The sequence below is a fragment of the Eucyclogobius newberryi genome, unplaced genomic scaffold, assembly GCF_026437365.1.
Source record: "Eucyclogobius newberryi isolate DKJ021-1_F unplaced genomic scaffold, fEucNew1.0.hap1 SCAF_20, whole genome shotgun sequence".
Classification (NCBI taxonomy): domain Eukaryota; kingdom Metazoa; phylum Chordata; class Actinopteri; order Gobiiformes; family Gobiidae; genus Eucyclogobius; species Eucyclogobius newberryi.
In genome coordinates this window covers 14,581,475-14,601,812 of record NW_027315835.1, presented here as the reverse complement: position 1 = coordinate 14,601,812, position 20,338 = coordinate 14,581,475, and the positions used below count along the sequence as shown (strand labels likewise).

Below are 20,338 nucleotides of genomic sequence, written 5' to 3'. Positions count from 1 at the left end.
TTTATCAGTTGCTTAGCATTCTTGTATGAAACGATAGTAGTAAACAACGGTCCACCGGAAGCGGAAGTGTGCTTTCCCAACATGCTCGGACAGAGAAGTCAAGGCGCCTTTTGCAGCCCACCTTTATAAACAATCAGCAGAGGGTCTTGTCCCAAGGTGCAATACGAGACAGTGCAAGACGGTGCTTTTGCTCGATAAACCAGTGAAACTTTCTTGGTCATTATGGCGCCGTCCAGTCTTTTGTGTGCAGCCGCGAGCCTTTGGGCCAAATGTATTTTCTCCTCCACAACTTCTGTAGCGAGGTAAGACCAGAGACCACCACCTGTCCTTGTTTGTCCTTTTTTATTTTCAGCCTCTAATACTCATTCAGCACGCACATGATGTTTTTCTCCTCAATAGTATTTCTTTTATAATTAATTGATAGGGTTTTTGAACGCATTGAATCCAGTTAGAGAAAGGCATGTTGGGAACGATGCCCGCCTGCAGAGGGTTTTTTGCAGGGAATCACACGTGTGTTGTGGTTATAACATATAATGACCAATAAAGACTAGGTAGTTCTCGTGTCCAACATTTCTCAGTAGTATGCTCATCACTGCCTGTTTGCATGACTATCAAAAAGCTAAAATGATTTGTGAATTTATCAGTTATTTTGAATGTAAACAGTTTTGTGTAAGATTATCAAAATAATAAGTAAACAGAAAAGTAATCTGGTTTCCTCCTGACCTTGTCCCTTCTGATTATATGCATCAGATTGTGTGCTTTGAATGTTAAATAATCTTAAAGGTCCAGAAATCAGAGTTTGGTTACAAATGATGTCTGTCTTATTCTTCACACATGTGCATGTTTGACAAGTAAAATTATTCAAAATGTTTTTTTACTGTAAATTTACCTAGTGTCTACTCACCACAAAGTCCACCTCTGTTTGTAAGCATCTCTAATCCTGTGGTTTTATTTGCAGGAGCACCAGTTTTCTCCCCACCTCCTCCATCTGTGTTAAGTGGCTCAGTACTGTGGTCAGTGCACCCCCCAAAAGACCCCTTAATGCATACATGCAGTATGTATTGCAGCAGCAGCCCATCATGGTCAGACTGCACCCAGGTAAATCCACTTACAATTTAAATAGAAATGTGCCTCAGCAGATTATAAGAATGAACGTTGTTTTCAGAGATCAGGTCCGTGGACGTTATTAGGAAAATTGCTCAACAGTGGAGGACATTGAGCCCTGCACAGAAAAAAGTAAGTTATCCACTATTAAGTTACACATTGTTATTTACTAGTACTGGTTCAGTTTTGGTAACCATATATTTCCTGCAGCTTAACCTAAATCCTTGTTGTCCCACAGCCTTTTGAGGAAGCCTCTGTCAAAGCCAGGGAGCAGTTTAAAGTGGCCCTCCAGAGCTACATGGCTCAGCTGACCCCAGCACAGGAGGCGCAGCAGGCTTTGGACAGGAAACAGAAACTCGCCAAACGGAAAGCCATTCGCAAGAAACGGGTAACACTCAAAAACCTGAAAAGCACAATGTGATGAATTTATGCTTTTTTAAGATTATTTGACCCTCACACTACCGGGTCCTTTTGCCTATCTTAAATACTTTCTTCCGCTGTCCAGGGGATCCCCGGGTGGGGTCTTGACACACGGGAGCCCTGAGACCTGGCTACCTTTCCTCTGTCTGTGTTCCCACTGTTGTTTATACCATTTGGGGAACTGATTAACTGGAGCACATTTGAACACGTAATATGGGGCATAACACGAGGCATACACGCATCGAGGACTGAGGAGTTAAATGAAATTCATGGACCACCAGAGAGGAGAAACATTATTTGTATGATCAAATTCTGTCTCACTAAGCCACTCAAGTTCTTGTGTGTTATATCTGATGATATTAACATGGTGGTGATAGTTTTGTAAAAGAAAAAAAACTTGATTACAGAAGGGTTTTTTCTCACAGGAGTTGACTTCTCTCGGAAAACCAAAGCGCCCTCGCTCTCCGTTTAACATATATATGTCAGAGCACTTTGAAGAGGCCAGAGGAGCCACCACGCAGGTCAGTACTTGCACAGTGATGAGACTACAGCGTGATGCTTGTGTTTTGTCATTAAATGATAAACTCTTGTTAAGCTTGTTTGTAACGCATAAGTAATACTTTTTTTTTTTTTTTAATTCTAGGCAAAGATGAAGTCACTGTTACAAGACTGGAGGAATCTGTTCGGTCACCAGAAGCAGGTGTGTTCCATATTGTGACGCTTCAAGTTCTTTAATATAACATTTACTTAGACAAATTCTCCTCATCACAGGTCTATACACAGTTGGCTGAAGATGACAAAATCCGCTATAAAAATGAAATTAAATCATGGGAAGAACACATGGTGGAAATAGGACGAGAAGATTTGCTTCGTGAGCAAACTTTGTCCAGAAAAACCAGAAAAACTGCAACCAAAGCAAAGAAAAAAGTTGTGAAAAGGGCAACAGGCAAAGCCAAAATGACTAAATTGAAGGCAAAAGGCAGCACCACTAAAACAGTTACAACTTCAAAAAAGCTTTAAGATGTGTCTCTTAAAGAAAAGCGTTTAGTGTTAGGTTTCATTCAAAATCCTAAAACTGTGTTGACTGAGTTCTTAGTTGTGCTATGACATTTCAGGGAGGTGCCTGAATTGGTGAATTGATTTACTTATCAAAACTACTGTTCAGTTCTGACTTGAGCATTTTCCAACACCTTTACAGCTAAGAGGTCGAGCGGTAAAGCTAGAGAATAGGGAATGATCCAGGCATTATCTTTTATAGTTGGATTCCAGCTTTTTTTTCCAGGTGACTGTCTTTGAAACCTTTTCTAAAACTTGAGAAACCTCTGAAATATCCGCCAAATGAATAAAATTATAACAATTATAACATGCATTTCATAATGTGTTTGTAGAAGCTTAAACCACAAAGTTGGCCCCATGGCATATGAATATTTGATGACCAATTATATGGTGGGTGATTTCAATTCCATCAATCTTCTGAATTTGAAATAACTGAACCCTTGAAAACAACTGAATGTTTTCTGTTATGGTTCAAATTTATATTTACAGTTATGTTGAGCTTCTTTATGATTATGAACTGTCCTGTTATTACAAAGTCATTACAAAAGCCCGTTTGCTAGAAGCTATCACCAGAGTTTATTATGTTTATGAAGTGACTTATGCCCTTGAAGAATGTCCAAAGTGTAAAATGCATTTTCAATATGCAATAAAGTTCAAGATACACATTTGTACAAAGCGGAAATTTTTATTTTATGTTAAAAGGTGCAGTGGTTAAGGGCGTTGAACATGTGTGTCTTGGGTTCGAGTCCAGCCCTTTACATTTGTAGACGGTCTATTCTGTACTATATTAACCTTCACGCTGTGACTGTCTTACATTACATGTTTCTATTGCAGGTATTCAACAAAATGTAATTTCACAATATCAACACTAGAGATTCCCATGTTTGTCGAGCTCAGCTAATGTGGCTCTTAAAAATAAATTATAAACTCCAGTACAATGAAATAATAGTACATTTTAAATGCATCACTTCTATCCCACTATATATACATCATAATTACACCCATCAACCATTAGTAAAGGTGAAGGCTTTTTAGATATAACAATGAAGTTATAAAAATAGTGAATATTTCTGCCCAATTCAAAAGCCCCCCCATTATATACATATGGAGCGGAATGTGAATAAATATGCCTCCAACAGGTTAAAACTACTTAATAATTCACAATAATGTCTGTAGTCAAAGCTGCCACTGGGTAGACTGGTGAGGATGTCGCTGCACCATCTCCCTCGACTGGCAAACTCTGACCACTAGGGCTGAGGTCGATTCATCGGTCAATGGTGTCTTAGACGACTAATGATTTTATTCGGATTTTAGGGTTTGTGTGGATGATAGTGCAAAGGATAATGCATGGAGTGAGTTTACTGTAGTTTTGGGAGTGATTGGACGGTTTAGTCTACCTTTGCGAGGACGTCGTTTACTCGTACTTCGATGTATACCGTGGCCTGCAAAAGTGTTCATATCCCTGGAACTTTTCCACATTTGTCACATCACAAGCACAAATTCAGCAGAGACAAGGAAGCTGCTCAGAGCTGATGAGAAGATGGATGGAGCCAAATACAGGGCAAACTTAGAAAACCTGTTGGTGTCTGCAAAAGACTAGAGGCTGAGGCAGAGGTTCAGCAGGACAACGACCCTAAACATAAAGCCAGAGCTACAATGGAATGGTTTGGATGGACCAGTCACAGTCCACACTTAAATCCAAATGAGAATCTGAATCTGGATCTTAAAACTAATGTTCACACTCTTATTTATTTCTGTATTTTTTAATCTAGAAATACGAATTGTGTGCCACTTGTTGCTCTTTCACAAAAAATGCCAATAGAGTTGATTTAAGTTGTGGTTGTGACGTGACAAAATGTGTACCACAGGGTACGAATACTATTGCAAGCCATAGTAATTTTTGCCCGAGATCCAAGTAATTTTGACACCACGCCCCCTTTTAGTCAATTTATCGATGCACAGGACATCTCTTTTGTCTTACACAACTACAGCCCTAGTGACCACCGAGCCACAGCCATTCTAATGTAACATTAGCTGCCATTTGTTTGAAAAAGACTTTCTAGGGGCTTTTGTTCTCAGATCGGTCAAGTAAAGTCTGAAAAACGGGAGACAAAACAAGCTTGTGACCGACATTCCCCAGGACCATCATGTCTCCTGAGCGGCCCTCGGACAGACGCACCGACACGAGCTGCTGCAAGACAACATGGACCGAGGTGAGCGTATAGTCCAGTAATGTCAGAATAGTGTTAGCGGTCGTTGTGGTACCTGCAGGAAAGAGAGGGCCGCCCCCTCAGTCACGTCCATGCTTATGTCTCCCAGCTTCAGCACCACTTTTCCTGATTTCCGAAGCTGCAGTTTACCCAGGAGACCCTCCGAAAAATTGGACAGAACTGGCTCCTGCAGACAACACAGACCACCATGAAGAGCAGGTGTCACAGTATAGATGCAGTAAATGGTGTAATAAGTAGCTTCATGGGTTTATGTTTTGCTTTGCTGGTAAGCTCTGGCCAGCAAGAGGTTTGGAAACATTCAGATTTGATTGTAATCTTGTTGATTAGCTTTTATCTTCATGTTTAAGCTTATAGAATAATGTGTTTGTTCTTTATGTTGGCAATTCCATTCAAATTGATAAGATTGTTGATGTAAATCTCACTTGTGTTTGCAGGTTAGTCCCCGCCTTGCCTTGAGGCAGGCTGTCTCTTTTGGCTGGTTTTGAGTGTCCATATCTGGCAGTGTCTGGAGGTCTTGATCCTAATGTTTTAACGGGCATACAGTCTGGGAGCTGCATAAAAAAGAGCTCATCCCTGTCGGACACATGGAGATCACTGAGGAGCTCCGCCAGGGACGGCTGCTTTGCCTGACACACTTCTGCGTCGCAACATCCTGTGCCCTGAGCTGCAAGAGAGAAAGTAATGAGGCGTGTTCCAATAGTAATACAATACTGTATTTTTGATGAGGTGATAACAGGGGTGTTTGTATTTAGCATATTTGGAGCAGAGCACTGTAGCCTGTTATGACATCTGCATAAGTTCAGAGATAGAGTGGGGTGGTCAGCGTAGTCGTACCAGTGACACTCAGAGATGGAGCATGTTTTAGAGGAAGCTGAATGGGCTTCAGCTTGGAGTTGTTCCTCAGAGTAGGATCATCTATAAACTGTAAAACAAACTCCACTGTATCAACAAGTAGTGCTTTAATTTGAAGAATGGTTTAGTTGAGTTTGGTTTGTATAAATTCAAAAAGGGAAATGTGTACATCATCTCTGTACAGCTTGCTCAAAGCAGTGTGGCTGTCCTCCTCCGGCTCCCGCTTCAGCTGGTTACAGGGGGGACTGCTGGACTCGAGCAGAGTGGTGCCTCGGCCTGGACAAACATCACATGGTCAGAGATCTCAGAGGGACCTGGGGCTGAACATAGAGGTAGTCTGAACCTGTTCTCAGTGTGCAGGCCGCTGGACCCTGTTCAAAGATGGAGTGGGACTGTATGATCCGAGGCTTCTCTCTTTTCACTACTCTCCGCTCTTTTCTCTTCTCTCTCTCCAATCTCTGCTGTTTTGGAGATGTGGTGTGCTGTACCTTTAGTCTGCAAAACAGTCAATGCATAGTACAAGACCCAGGGCACTTAAATGTGCAATATTTGCATATAAATAAGGATTACTTACTCATCTTTGATCTTTCTAACCACATGGACATTTGGTTCAAACGTTCTCTGATACAGAAAATGCTCATTAAGTAATACAGCGAGGTTTATTGTATTATAATAGTTTTTTTTTTTTTTTTTAAATATAATCCGCAATCCTTACCCGTGGTTTTTTGGGTGCTCCTACCAGGGTCATATCCCTGGTTCTGAGAGAAGCGAGCCTTGCAGGACCTGCGGTGCTGGGCGTGCTCCTGAAGTGACCCAGGGAGAGCGCCCTGGTGCCGGGGAGGTCGGACTTGGCCGGTCCGGGAGAGTCAGTCATCCTGATGTCTTTCAGTAGACGTATGTTCACTCATGTGCACTCGCTTGAAGAAAAGGGGAACATTGTTCTCCGTCAGTGTTATGCGCATCGCTAAACAACAGCGGACCCGCCTCCATTTTAACTACTTAGCTTTAGCAAGCTTTGGTTTCACTTTATTCCTTTAGAGCACGACGAAATATGTCTGGTACATTATTATGCAATTATCAGTTTGGTACCGGTAGTAAATGTGTAACTACATATACAAATAAGACCATTAGGCCTGCGTGGTATTCTGACACTATATTATTGTAGGCTACTATACAATAACATTCACATTAGGCCTACCAGAGTCCGCTCAGACACAGAGGCGAGCAGCCGCGTCCAGCCTGGTCCCCGTCGGCCCAGGTCCCGCTGAACCAGGTTTCAACCGGGACATGGTTCTGTTCCGGACCGTTCTGTCGAGGGTGCACTTAAGTGGTCGTAGCCCACCTACGCCTCAAGTTTAGCGCTTTAACTTGCAGGCTCTTGAATCAGACCCCAGGGGGCGCAAGATGCACACGGACACACTGCATTAGATGTACTTTTCACTGGCATGTAAAGCCTATCAATAATGCACCTTAATGCCAGATATGCATTCTGGGAAATGAAGCAAGATAGTTTTCTAATGTTTTCTAACTTCAACCCAAAATTGCCTGTATCTTGTTGTCCACCCACATGGCCATTAGTGAGATCAATTGGGGATAATTTGTGGAAGGAGCTCGGTCACATGCAACTATAAACTGCTTTGTATTTTATGCACCATTTGTTTTGCATCTGTTTATCCCTGATAGATGGGGGGAAAATACACATGCACGCATCACAAGAGCTGTGTTTCCTTTATTTCTCACTTTATATTATGCATTTTGAACTCTTAATTATATGATCAAATACTGCAATATATTCTTATATTCTTGACTTTAGGAATGTATCTGTACTCTGAATCCCACCAAATGAAAGTGTAACTACCGGAATAATACAGTTACTATACATTTGTATTTTTGGATAGCCCTTATATTTTCAATACATGTAGCTACTTCCTAACATTGTTTATACCTCTTCAAAATCAGAATAGGGTTTGACATAAACATATGACAATATGAGCATTTGCTGTTGATATTTCTAGATATTGGAATACTAATGTTCCAACTTTTTGCAAAGCCCAGAGCTACACTTAACTCTCAATTTAAACCTGTTGTCAGTCTTTGGTCCTTTTCCTGATGTGGTATGCAGCAGTAATGATGAAGATGAGTGCAAAAAGCCCCATGACTGCTGAGAGGCCAATTACCAGGGTCCTGTGTCCTCCACCTGTGTGTACAAAAAGGCACAGGATTATTGTTAAATTCTCATTTATTTGTCTCATATACTTTTTAAATACAGTTATCATCTTTGGGGTAACTCTTGAACCATCACACACAGATTTTTTCCCATGCGCTTTCATTATTAATTTATATTGACCGAATAGTTTAGTCATTACCACATGGCAAAAGCCTCAAGCATTCTCCTGATGAAAAGATTTGTGACAATTTTACATTTATCAGATCCAGATGTACCGGTATATTAGATACTGTTTAGCTCCATAATGAGCACTGTAGAGCTGAAGGTGGAGCCACAATAGTCCTGATATCAGCACAGTATTAAAGTCACAGTACAATATTTACATATACATTTAAGTATCATTTAACATACATTTCTACTGCTCATGGCACAGAATAACACCAATTGCTTTACATTTTGTGTATTTTTGATTACGTTGTTATTACATACTGTTATTATCCCCTGTTGTTCCTTCAGAAACCAGCATTGCTGTGGTCCTCTCCAGGCGACCATCATTGACCTCTGTTACTATCCCCAGAAGGTGACACATGAGTGGGTACACGTCTACCAGGTCAAATGGCTCCACCAGCAGGTTCTTGTGAAAGTCTGGACCCACTGCTCTGAAGAAGGCCTTCATGTCCATGAGCTCATTGTCAAAGCCATGGTCTCCTTTGACAGAATGAAAGGGAAAAAACTGTGTGGAAAAGGTGGGAATTGTCTGTAAGCATAATCCATAGATGATCATCTTTACTTTATCATGTTCAGACCTACCCCATTGATGACGTATCCTGCGTCTGCGATTAGAATGAGTGGCAGGAGGCGTTGGTGACTGCTGTAGTGCAATCTAGCAGGAACATCCTCCTTCTTGTAAACTTGTAGGTGAGGATGACTGTTCCTCAGAGCTTGGTATACCTTCTCCAGCTTCCCCTCCTTAGGCAGCAGCATTCCTAAAGCTCCATAGTCGAGGAGCTGGAACTGGATGTCCCGAAAACTGAAGTTTGGGATTTTTGACAAAAAGATTTCTTGGACTTGATCACCTCTCAGCACATTGGACATGCCATGGTCTGCAGTCATGATCACGTTCACTCTTTCTGCCAACCCAAGCTGCTGGAGCCGCTCACGGATGTAGCCCACTGTTCGATCAACCTGTCGGACCATTTCCTTCACCTCTGGGGAATCTGGCCCATATTTATGTCCCGTTAAATCTGGTTCCCCAAAATACAACGTGATAAAGTCCAAGTCTTGCTTTTGGAACCAGTCAACGAGGACCTTATCGATGTTGATCCTCCAGTCGGTCTCATTTGCGTGATTGTACAGTAGGGGTTCAATCTGCCGATACATTGCCGTCTCTCCTTGGTATTTTGCAGCTGTCCCAGGGAAATGCAGAGAGCCAGTTTTAAGGCCCTGTCAAAACACAAGAACAATCACCAATGTGTAATGGTTTACTATTTTCAACACAGAGAAAATGCAGGTGAGGTACAGAAGATGAGGACAGATCTGAGTAGGAAATGAAGTTGACTGTCCCTCCATAGATTGCAACATTTCAGATGATCTTGTTACTTCACAGTGTTTCAAGGTTGATTGTTGTGGTAGTTTGTATAGATGTGGCAAACCTGTCTTTGTGCCGTTATCCAGAGGGGCAGGCTGCCATTGTCCCAGTACGAGTCAACAAACTGGGCTTCATAGTACTGTTTCTTCTCCTGAGTGGTAGTGTTGAACCACATGTTGTGAATCACTCCGTGGTTCTCAACATAACGTCCTATGAGTGGAAACATATGTCAAAAACACTCACTGGCTGTAGTTTTTACATGAACAGGACCTCAGTGAAGTTATCTTTTTGTAGACTCAGCATAGACTTTGTGCTGGTTCAAAGCTCAGCTAGAGATTAGGAATCTCAATCTTATTACAAACCGTATTTCAGAGTATTTCAGTATATTTGAAATTAAAACTGCGAAGCATTGGATTTATCATAAAAGCAGCACAATATTCATGTCTATTTTAACTCCAAGTCCAAGTGCATATGCACTTTTGGATATTGGAGCCCTATGCTGAACCTGAATAATGCAGTATACCTGTGAGGATGCTGAAGTGGGCCGGGCTGGTGATGGTGAGAAATGGGGGAGTCACATATCGGGCCTTCACTCCATCTTTGACCATTTTGTCCAGGTTTGGTGTGTCCACCTCGCGGTCATAGTCCCAGCGAAAGCCATCAAAAGAGATGAGCAGTAACTTGTTCCTCGCAGAGGCAGCAGTGTGATGTGTGGGTGCTGCAGCGCAGAGAGAGCTGCCCAGGAGCACAATCCCCCACATTAATATTTTCATTTGTCCAGCGAGCTTCAACCAGCACTGATAAAATGATCATTCAATCCTCTGACTACACCCTTATCATTCTGTTCTTATCTGACACGCACAAGGTTTATAGCCTGGTTTGTGTATCATTGCATATTCAGAAGCCACATCATAAAATAATATAATATATAATATAATATAATATAATATAATATATATAATAAGTAAATGTGAATATTCATTCAGATTAACATTTGATCATATTTGAAGGTGTAGTAACAACAAAAAACATTTTAATTCTTTATTAAAACAAATTATCACAACGCCACGCCATATGTTGTCTCTGTTTGGGCAATTAGTGAAAGTCCTCATTTGGGGAAAAGGCGGACCTCGTATTGCTATATTGAGCTGTATTATGGGTAAAAACACAACAACTCTTCAAAAACACATGTTCTTTACTTGTATTTATTTTCTTAGGAATATATACATGTAAAATTATAACCCAACATTGCTCAGGTTGGATTTCTCCTCCCACACCTCTGACTCAGGCAAGAGGTGTGGTTATGACAGCTATGGCTGAGTTTGATCCATGTTTGTCTGGATGGGGACGGCAGATGTTTCTTTCTATTCCTCCTGGTATCCTAAAGCCTCCTCCATCTCCCCCGCACCTCGCAGATCTCTTTTCTCATCCTCTGTCTTCACGTCATCAGAGTGCAGTGTCTCCCTCTCTGCAGCTCGTTCACACATCTCAGTAGACACTGGTGGAGCTGTGTGTTTGACTTTGATGCAGAAGAAGTTTCCCAGAGCCAGGATTAAGGCGGAGAGTGTGACTTCAGCTCCAGCCAGCAGAAAGGCATGCATGTACTGGTGAGTGGCATCCAGCAAACGACCTGCAATACACATGGTAAGCTTATCACACTCCCACCACTAAACTTCATAATGCTCCGCCATGATCCATACCATGCCAGTCTGTGTGGACCTGTGTGGCTCTCTGCCCCACCTCATTCTGTTACCAGCTTTTTTCCATGCTTGACATTTTCTCAACAGGTCAATTATAAATTCAATTATTAAATACATAAATAAATATAGTTCTGACCTGCTCCAGGTGGTCCCACCAGCACCGCCATGGCCTCCATGAGCAGCACCAGCCCGATGGCACTGGAGAACTTCTCTGTCCCGACCAGAGCCATGAGAACCTCAAATTGTAGTGCCCCCACCATGCCATAGGAGATGCCAAAGAAGACACAGAACAGCACCAGGCCAGTGTATGTGTTGACCTACGGATAAGAGTATTGTTTTTAGATAGCGATATTACTGTTAGATTTAATTTTATTATTAAGGTTAAGGTAAACTTTATTGTCCCCGTAGTGAATTGTTTCCTCTGCACTTGGCCCATACTTCAATGTTGCTGGGACAACCTGTCAGGAGTGGGAGCTGCACCCATTTCCAGGTCTTAAGCTGGCTTTGGTCATGACTAACTTGGTAGGAAGGCTGTAAGATTTTACCCATTGTGTATGTAAACCGAACAGAAAGGCGCCTGTGAGGTGAGAGTGCTAGTCAATCTGCCATCGTACAAAAAGGAAAGGGAAATGGAAAAGGAAAATTCAAGGCAAACATAGAACATACATATTACTCTTACATGGTTCTTTGTTACCATTCTAATGTGAGATAGGTGTGGATTTAATTATGTAATGACTTTTAAATGAAATGAAGCGTGGCTGTTACCTGAGCGCATATGAGGTCAGTGCACCCGTTAAAGATCATGGCAAAACTGAAGAGGTAGACGCAGCGTGGTCTCACTGACTTCATGCCTGCAACGAGCCCTGAGATAGGTCGCGCAAACATGTCCACCAGGCCCAGGATGGTCAGTAGCAGAGCAGACTTGGTGTCCTCGTAGTTCAGACTTTTAGCATAGTTCACCACAAAGACTGGCGGCACAAACAGGCCCAGCACCATGGTGGAAGCTGCCACTGTGTAGATGAGAAATCCTCTGTCTTTGAACACACTAAAGTCCAACAGTTTTCTTTTCGTCTGGACCTTCTCAGTCTCTGGCTCCTTACTCTTCTTTGAGGGCAATAGGGGCCTCATGAGGGCTCCACAGGCACAACAGTTGAGAAGCAGCCCCCCCAGGATGAGGAAGCCCCCCCTCCAGCCATACTTGTGCTGGAAGAACTGCCCCAGAGGAGACAGACAGCACAGGGCCACCGGGCTCCCAGCTGCCGCTAGCCCGTTTGCCAAAGGACGTTTCTCATTAAAGTAGAGGTTGAGCATTATGAGAGAGGGCTGGAAGTTCAGAGCCAGGCCTAGTCCTGAGGGTACAAGTACGGGAAATGTTTAGGTCAACAATAGACGTCTGAACATTATGTTTGGTCGCATGAAATAAACTTACTACTATGTTTTTGGATAGAGATTTGACAAGATTTATCCATGCATAGATGCACTGGCTGACCCCCTGGATTATCATGTATTACAAGTTCAACAGTGTGATGAAAGAGGTCAGCTGACTATTTGAGTGACCAGGCAATTGTAAGCTTTTCTCTCATAAGATAGCGATATACTTGACAAATATACAATAAATATGACAAAAGCGGGACACATTGCAATTCAGTTGTGAAATGTTTGCTTAGTTCAATCTTAGTTGCAACTTATTTGTTGACCAAGATACGTTTATTAGGTAAAAGCAGCAATAGTGATTCTTACCTGTTATCATCCCTGTGCACACATAGATGTGAATGATATGGGTGGCGAAAGAGGCCAGGATCATCCCCAAAGAAGCCAGGATCCCGCCCACCATCATGACAGGCCGACAGCCATATCTGTTGACCAGCACAGTGCACAGGGGGCCTGGACAGAAGTCTCACTCAGCTCCAAAATACAGTCACATTTCCCTTCACTGAAGTGTTCCAGGCCTGTGTGTCTGACTGATTTTTATGACAATTTCAGATATCCCCTGTCTAATATTTATTTTTCAATCAAATGCATCACTAAAATATACATTTCTCCAAAAATATGAATTGTAAAATGATAAATAAAATGTTAAAATCATAAAACCAAATGCTGAATTATCTTTGTACTGTATCTACAAAATTGCTCACTTGGTGCTTTTGGTCACATGTATTGTACACTATAAAAAAAAAAAAGGAAAACGCAGTAAAAATTATATCACAATGAAATAATGCTCACTTGATATTCATCAATTTTCAAAAATAAAATGTGTAACAATAAATAAAATGAATGGGAACTGCCAGAACCTGATCTGGCCAGTTTCTGGGAAGAATCCTATAAATATTTTCCCTGCGTCTCTTGGTTCGTGTGATTTGGACACAGTTGCTGTATATGCGAAACATTCTCACCTATCGAAATTAAAATGAATCATATGATGTCACCTGGTGTTTAGATCAGCCTGTGAGTGTGGAGAGTGGTCTATACCTGTGCCGTACAGCATGGCCAACAGGATGGAAGAGATCCAAGCCATGTCGCTGTAGCCCACTCCAAACTCATGCATGAGCTCCTTGAAGAACACACTGACCGCTTTGGGGAAGGCATAGGAGAAGCCTGTGATGACGAAGCCGCCAATCAGCACTGCCCAGCCCCAGCCACCGTCTGGAGCCTTGACCCCTGGGTGTCCCACATCCACCACTGCACCACCCATTCCACTCCTGAGGTCTGCAAAAGTAAGACCACGCAAAAATACGATGTCTGATGTTTGTTTGTTTTTTAAGACAAAAATACAAATACAAACCATGGCATACATACAGACATACATATTAACAACAGAATAATAAATACAAGTCAATAATTCTCTATTCCAGACGGAAAAAAAAAAACAATACAGAATAGAATAAAATAAAACCCTTAACAGACAGACATTATGTGTTGTTTGCATGATGAGAACTACTGTATCACACACACATAATACCTGAAGAAAATAAACAATAAATGACGTCAACCGCGAAAGGCAAAATTAAAACATACAGATTCACAGATGAACATTTGACTTTTTTTTTTTTCTTTTTGCATCTTATCTAAACAGACTCTTACAGACTGGTCTTACCTGATGTCCTGCAGCCCCAGCATCTCTGGCACGTGAACAGCCGAGTTTTAAGACGTCTGCCCCGCCCCCCGTGTCTCTCACCCTCTCACGCTCCCTTAACCAGTTTGTTTCGTCATTTTGGGAATTTAATGCATTTCAATATACTACGAAGCCCACAAAGTATCACACAATCTACTCACAGGGGGGAAATACTTTTTCCCGTAGCGGAACTATTATTGCGTACTGCTGTTTAGAGGGGGGTGTTTTTAAAGAACGGACCGTTGCCTAACGACCGCAACAAACTGAGGCTATAAAATTACAATTATCTGCCCCGGAAGCACGAATGTTTGACAAATAATTAGCTGTCTCTTGCTTTCTCAACACAAGTGACAACCCTATAATGCTTGTGGTAAGTGTCAATCCAAATGCATGCGTGTAAAAATTAAAATCTAAAACTAAAAAAAGTTTTGCAAGAATGGATAATGGACAAAAACAATACCAAGGAAGGAGTTATATGTAACCTAAAATATGTAAAGTTTAGTTTAAATTAACAATGACCATTGCTATGATATTATGTATTCATGTAACACTTTCCAGCCAGCTGTTCAGCTGCTATTTTTCCCATGCTTTAAAAAACATGACACCAAAATGAACCTGTCCCTGAACACTGTGATTGACCATAATGGAGTAAGGCAGTTTTGGTGTGGTTTTAGATGGTGAGGCAGCCTGTTACATTTCGTGGTCAGATGAGTGCTGCAGAGATTCACCGCCTGGAGACGAGCCTCAGAACAGCCCAGGAGCACTACTCCTCACTCAGGTAACAATGTACTGCTCTTGTGGAGAAAACAATTGTTAGGTCTAAACTGGATTGTTGAACTATCTGCACACACACAAAAAACATTTACCCACCGTCGGCATGTGTTTGTGGAGCTTTCGAAAGGGGTTTCTCGCTCAGAAATGAGCGTGTGCGTGGTCAAAAGCTGCTGGATATGCTATCAGCAAAAACTCACAACTTATGAAACGTCCAAGTGCTTGTGTCAGAACTAAAATTCCATAGTTTAATATCACATGTACGGAGGTGAGAGCAGGAGCCGGTCAGCTTATAGGACTGCAGAGGTGATATGAAGCCTTGGTCATTGTAATAACAGCTGCCTTCTGCTCATCCATATCACTCGGGTTTGAATTGTGTTTGGAGAGCCATACAATAAAAATTGCATAATAAGATGACCCTTAGAATAATTGAAAGCACAGCACTCTATAACATGGACTGAAGGCTGGCAGATGTGTTCCATGTGCACTGCATCTGATATTTTTGTTGAGCTCAATTGTGGATGAACTGTTTGTATATAGATTTTTTTTTTCAAATATAATTTTACATTCTTGTTGCGATGTCTTCATTTTCAGGACACAACAGCTCAGAAAAGACTTCAGGTATAACTCGGATGTCTTAGCGGAGCGAGATGAAGAGTTGCGCCGATATGAGCTTCTCACACCTAGCGACAGCAACAGCCAAAGGTTTCTGCATTCATCTCTAATTTCTCTGTTTGGGAGAGCTTTTGGAAATTTGAATAGTTGACAAAGATAAGCTATGGTCAGAGAGCAGTTTAGCCCTAAGGGGTCAATCTTTTTTCTCCTTGCAAAACAGAGAATTTTCTTTCAACCATAGTTTAACTAGGGTTGATTTGGTTGATTACATAAAAGTTTTTTTCTCTCTTTTCTGTGGTACAATATAGCATCTTGGAGTTTATAGAACAGCAGGTCCAACTCAAGGTACTGCCAGAACAATACTTTGAGTTATAAAGTATGCACACCGTGTGGTCACTGGCATTTCAACATATCTCTCTTTGTCCAGAAAGAAGCTACAGAGGACATTCAGAAAAAAGCGCTTCCTGGAGTCCATAAAAACACCACTTATGTAGATGTCAAAAGGTATGACTTATGAGGTTTTCTGCGTTCTCTCAGATGGCCCAGTGTGCTGACAGATTAGCAGAACATGCTGTGTATTTCATCTGTGACCAGGGCTGAGAGATTTCCAGATGAGAACCACAAAGAACAGCTCAAAGAGGTGCACAAAGCCATATCCAAACTGCAAAGAGACCTGGACACACTGTCTGCTCAAGCCTCATCTATGAAGACACAACACCAGGAGCAGCTGCAGGAGAGAGAAGACATCATTGAAAGGTGAGGAAGGAGACAATAGAGAGGAATTTTTACGAGGCATTGCATCTTAGAATCTTGGAACAACAATAGCAACTTTTAGGCAGTTATGTAAATTGTGTGAATGAGGCTGCACACTATATGTGTGTTATCAGATACAAGAAAGAGCTCAGTAGAAGTTTGAAGCGGGAGAAACACTTGGAGCAGAGAATGGTGCAGCAGGAACTGGAGTGGCAGAAGAACTGTGGGGATATCCAGAGTAAACATTATCTGGACCATGAACGGCTAATTCAAGAGCTGACTACAATGAGAGAGAACGTAAGTACCTCAACACTGAATGCAGCAATTTGGACATTCTGTAATTATAATTTAATGGTAAGGATACAACACTAACGCTAGAGCTAAGCAGCATGCCATAAAGACAAGTAATAAAAAGATAAAGACAAGAATATAGAACCAATGCTGTTATAATATGTTATTACCATGGCTCTGAGTGTCTGGGTGTGTGTGAATGGGTAAGCGCTTCAAGCTCCCATTGGAGGTTGAATCCTTATAAATGTGACCACAAATATGACTTTGAATCATTTGATAACATTTTAGGTAAATGCTGAGTTAATTGAAACAAAGATGCAACTCCAGGAGCTAACGGTGTTACTGCAGTGTGTCACAAAAGAGCGGGATCTGGCCATACAGGTGAGAGCACGATCTGCATCTGTGCTCCCTTGTTGCTCTTGCCTTTCCTCACTGTTTTGGTTATTTCATTGCATCATATGATAGGTTTATAGAAAAAAAATCTCTTTGTTTGTAAAGGGGTGCGTTCCAGACACTAATCTCCTAGCTTCCCATGAAATGACTGCTTTAAAGCAGCAAAACTGTAGACTTCAGGCTGTGGTGAGTGAAATGAGGAAACAAATGGAGGAGCTAAGCTGCACCACTCCACCACATCACACAGGTATGGTTATAACAATAATATTAAACATGTGAGGTATACAGTTTACATTAACTCTTTACAAAAATAACTGCATTTGTATTGTTATTTATTAATTTATTTTGTGGTAGAATTAGAAAACAGGGAGAATAAAGAAGTTGATATTCCAAAGAAAGAACAGTTGGAACCGAACATCATCAAAGGAAATGAAAAGGTACATTAACCAATTTTACCACACTATAAGTACATTTAAAAAGACGGGTGTATGTTTCACAGCCTGAATAAACTTTATAATTTGAAATACTAATACTACACTATTTATGCTTTCTCTCCTCTTTCTTTCAAAAGTTATCTTGTGTGTGCTCTTGTGGGCGTGTTAGCAGTGATAACTCAGCATTAGCTCAGGTGCGCTCCAGGTTGAAGCAGGCAGCCTTGTGTATAGCTCGCTTGAACAGAGACCGACAGCAGTTAATTGAGCTATGCAACCGCCTACGAGCTCAAATCTGCACTGCTGAACTCAATCAGAGTAACCCTAACACGGTAAACCATTACTCCTCCAACAATCTGGAGACTGAATCCTCTGAGAAAGAACCAAGAGCATCTATGGACCGAGAGCTACTCACAACACAGGTTTGTATCTCACTCTCATCTGCTTGAATGTCCAACAAGCATGCTTATACCAGCATCTGATGGAGCACTTGTTCTCTCTGCAGAGTTCACTTCCTAACTGCTTCCAGCTGCTCCAGGCTCACAGACAAACTGAAGAATCACTGCCTTCTCTGAGTACCCTCTGGGCCCTGCTGGACCGGAGGCTTTCACTAGGTACTTTCAACATGTTATCTACTTCTAATGTTAAATATGAACTTTTTCGAACATTTGTTAGAATTCTTGCGTTAATATGTATTTTGTAACATTTGCCGTTACATAGTCCAATTAGAGAACTTCATTCTGAATACTTGGAATACTTTTACATTTATGTGCAGTAGATTAGACTTTAAGAAAGGGCCTGATCTGTTCCAGTATTCACTCTTGATAGGAATGTTGTTGAAGTGGTTCATGAATACAAATACTTTGGTGTCTTGATTATTACTCCCTCACCTTTTAACCAAACATAACAAAACTTGTGAAGAAATTAAAACAGTTTTTTCCCCGTAATTAAGTGGGTTGAAAATCAACAAAAACGTAAAAAAAAAAAAAATCCGTATTAGATTAGGGTGATCATTTTAAATTAATGCTTCCTCTACCTGTCTTCAAATGGTGGACACTGTTTATCATGCTTCTCTCAGGTTCGTGACTAAACTGCAGAGATGTGACACATCCCTGTGAACTCACGAGTGCGATGCCTTTCCCTGACCACTAGGAGGCAAGGACATCAGTGCTTGGATTACTGCCTCTGTATATTAGTGCTTTTGTCACAGAGAGGTATTTCAGCTGTTGCTCTCTATTCCTTTTGCCCACACAGAGCTGGGGAAGAGAGCCTTTGTTCACTCATTTGTTGCAGAAAGACTGGAAATTGATAGAGGTCTTGTCCTTAAATAAGATAAGCCTTTAAATGTCTTCAAAACCAGGCGGAAAACATAATGTGCAATTGTTTCTCATAAACTCTGTTTAAGTTGTTCATTTGTATGTTTCTAACTATGTTAAATGTTGCTGCCCCTTTGCCAGGACTCCCTTTGAAAAGAGGTTTTTTTAGTGTAGAAACACGCCCTACATTGAATAATAAAGTACTGCATTGTATTCCTTTGAGTTCTTACAAGAGCAAATGTCATTGCTCACCATTGACAGTCACACAATTTTGCTTCACACTGTCAACATTTCAAATACATAACCTCTATCTATAAAACTATAAAAAACATTGTATTCTACATATTTTTGATACATGTATTTGGTTACTTCCAAACTCCGCCTTGGGTGCTGAACTGCACATTTTCATCAACTAAAACACTTGGTGTTTTGCATGGCACATTAAATTACTGGTATTTAGTTGATAATAGGGTTAAACAGTGCAAATAGCAATTGTACATCACACAGTTTGTACAAAAAATACATTAATGACGATGAGAATAAAATTGAGAAATAAATATACGTTACACATTGAGGAAGCAAAGTGAAACACTAGCTCAAGATAATGATTGAAATGCTGTTATCGGTGCATTATCCTTGTTCAAAATAAATAATTACCTATGGGCCAAATTACATTCACATATGCATGCAATGCAACTACTTAGTGCCACAAAGTGTTACTTTTAATTAGTTTATAAGTAGGTTTGGAATATACTAGAATTGACAGAATAACAACAAAATGAAGGTTGGATTTTGCATAATTGAAAAAATGTCATTGAATTGAATATATGCTCTCTTTTCCTGAAGACCTCTCAGAAGACAACGCTGACGACCTTGTTGAGGTCCAGCCTGAGATCTTTTCGGAGGTCTCCTTGGGGCCGGTCACTGGTGGATCTCAGATGGAGGTGTGTGGGGTGAGTGCTCCGGTTCACAAACAGTCGACTGCCAAACCTACACAGAAGAAAGTGCTTCTAAAAAACACTGTCAAAACTGCCAGAATCAGGAACTACAACATCAAAGACTGACCACAGAGAGTTAAAGATCAATCAAAACAACAAAGATGCACAAAAAGGAGAATAACCATGTTAATTGTACTTGATTTGATGTACCACATTAACAGGGAACCACAATTAAGTATCCTTTGTCTTGTGTTTTTTCAATTAATAAAATGCTATTCACGTTTTTTATTTCTATGAATTTGATTTTTTCTTCTTCTGTATTTTGCATTTTGGTTGCAATGAATAAATGATTGCTCAAATGCTGCAACGTTCAATAGTCTTTTGTCACGCTATAGGCTCTTGCATCACTGGGGACTCTGTGTTTGAGCCATTGACTGTATTTGTTTCAGCGCGGCCAAGTCTGGGCGCGTTTGTTTCAGCCGCTTCAGCTTCAGTAGGTCAGTTGGAAGCACACGAACATGAACCTCCATAAACCCTCCGCGTCACCGCTCAGCCCCGCCTCTTAATCACCTTACCACGCGACAAACAAAAGCGCTGTCT

At 41.2% G+C, this 20,338-nt stretch overlaps 5 protein-coding genes across 8 annotated transcripts; 2 read left to right on the top strand and 3 right to left on the bottom strand.

Annotated features, from left to right (window-relative positions):
* The first annotated feature begins 36 nt into the window (after window positions 1-36).
* tfam (transcription factor A, mitochondrial) lies at window positions 37-3,255 on the top strand. The gene is made up of 7 exons (XM_072456875.1): window positions 37-302; window positions 959-1,098; window positions 1,166-1,236; window positions 1,343-1,492; window positions 1,950-2,045; window positions 2,168-2,224; window positions 2,296-3,255. Exons 1-7 carry the CDS (start codon window positions 223-225, stop codon window positions 2,542-2,544), a joined length of 843 nt encoding a protein of 280 aa, XP_072312976.1. The 5' UTR covers window positions 37-222; the 3' UTR covers window positions 2,545-3,255.
* A 1,131-nt stretch (window positions 3,256-4,386) lies between these two features.
* Window positions 4,387-7,081, bottom strand: LOC140369506 (DNA-directed RNA polymerase III subunit RPC4). 3 transcript variants are annotated; one of them, XM_072456874.1, is made up of 9 exons: window positions 6,862-7,081; window positions 6,379-6,580; window positions 6,238-6,284; window positions 6,007-6,158; window positions 5,833-5,939; window positions 5,646-5,733; window positions 5,234-5,475; window positions 4,846-4,977; window positions 4,387-4,768 (listed from the first exon to the last, which is right to left on the bottom strand). In XM_072456874.1, the coding sequence occupies exons 2-9, from the start codon at window positions 6,535-6,537 to the stop codon at window positions 4,640-4,642; spliced, it is 1,056 nt and encodes a 351-aa protein (XP_072312975.1). In that variant the 5' UTR covers window positions 6,538-6,580; window positions 6,862-7,081; the 3' UTR covers window positions 4,387-4,639. The 3 variants fall into 3 exon arrangements, with proteins under 3 accessions (XP_072312975.1, XP_072312974.1, XP_072312973.1); XM_072456873.1 differs by having other exon boundaries at window positions 4,412-4,771; window positions 6,379-6,576; window positions 6,858-7,060; XM_072456872.1 differs by having other exon boundaries at window positions 4,415-4,771.
* Window positions 7,082-7,728: 647 nt separating this feature from the next.
* LOC140368588 (ectonucleotide pyrophosphatase/phosphodiesterase family member 7-like) lies at window positions 7,729-10,231 on the bottom strand. Its single transcript, XM_072455541.1, has 5 exons — window positions 9,942-10,231; window positions 9,483-9,628; window positions 8,641-9,273; window positions 8,320-8,563; window positions 7,729-7,860 (listed from the first exon to the last, which is right to left on the bottom strand). Exons 1-5 carry the CDS (start codon window positions 10,189-10,191, stop codon window positions 7,751-7,753), a joined length of 1,383 nt encoding a protein of 460 aa, XP_072311642.1. The 5' UTR covers window positions 10,192-10,231; the 3' UTR covers window positions 7,729-7,750.
* Window positions 10,232-10,715: 484 nt separating this feature from the next.
* slc16a3b (solute carrier family 16 member 3b) lies at window positions 10,716-14,275 on the bottom strand. Of its 2 annotated transcripts, XM_072455539.1 has the most exons (6): window positions 14,213-14,275; window positions 13,588-13,824; window positions 12,859-13,002; window positions 11,884-12,467; window positions 11,255-11,435; window positions 10,716-11,048 (listed from the first exon to the last, which is right to left on the bottom strand). In XM_072455539.1, exons 2-6 carry the CDS (start codon window positions 13,808-13,810, stop codon window positions 10,783-10,785), a joined length of 1,398 nt encoding a protein of 465 aa, XP_072311640.1. In that variant the 5' UTR covers window positions 13,811-13,824; window positions 14,213-14,275; the 3' UTR covers window positions 10,716-10,782. The 2 variants fall into 2 exon arrangements, with proteins under 2 accessions (XP_072311640.1, XP_072311641.1); XM_072455540.1 differs by lacking the exon at window positions 14,213-14,275 and having other exon boundaries at window positions 12,859-12,974; window positions 13,588-13,684.
* A 564-nt stretch (window positions 14,276-14,839) lies between these two features.
* ccdc57 (coiled-coil domain containing 57) lies at window positions 14,840-17,499 on the top strand. The gene is made up of 10 exons (XM_072456886.1): window positions 14,840-14,878; window positions 14,938-15,008; window positions 15,596-15,706; window positions 15,925-15,961; window positions 16,044-16,120; window positions 16,211-16,372; window positions 16,504-16,666; window positions 16,949-17,041; window positions 17,159-17,300; window positions 17,408-17,499. Exons 1-10 carry the CDS (start codon window positions 14,840-14,842, stop codon window positions 17,497-17,499), a joined length of 987 nt encoding a protein of 328 aa, XP_072312987.1.
* Window positions 17,500-20,338: the final 2,839 nt, after the last annotated feature.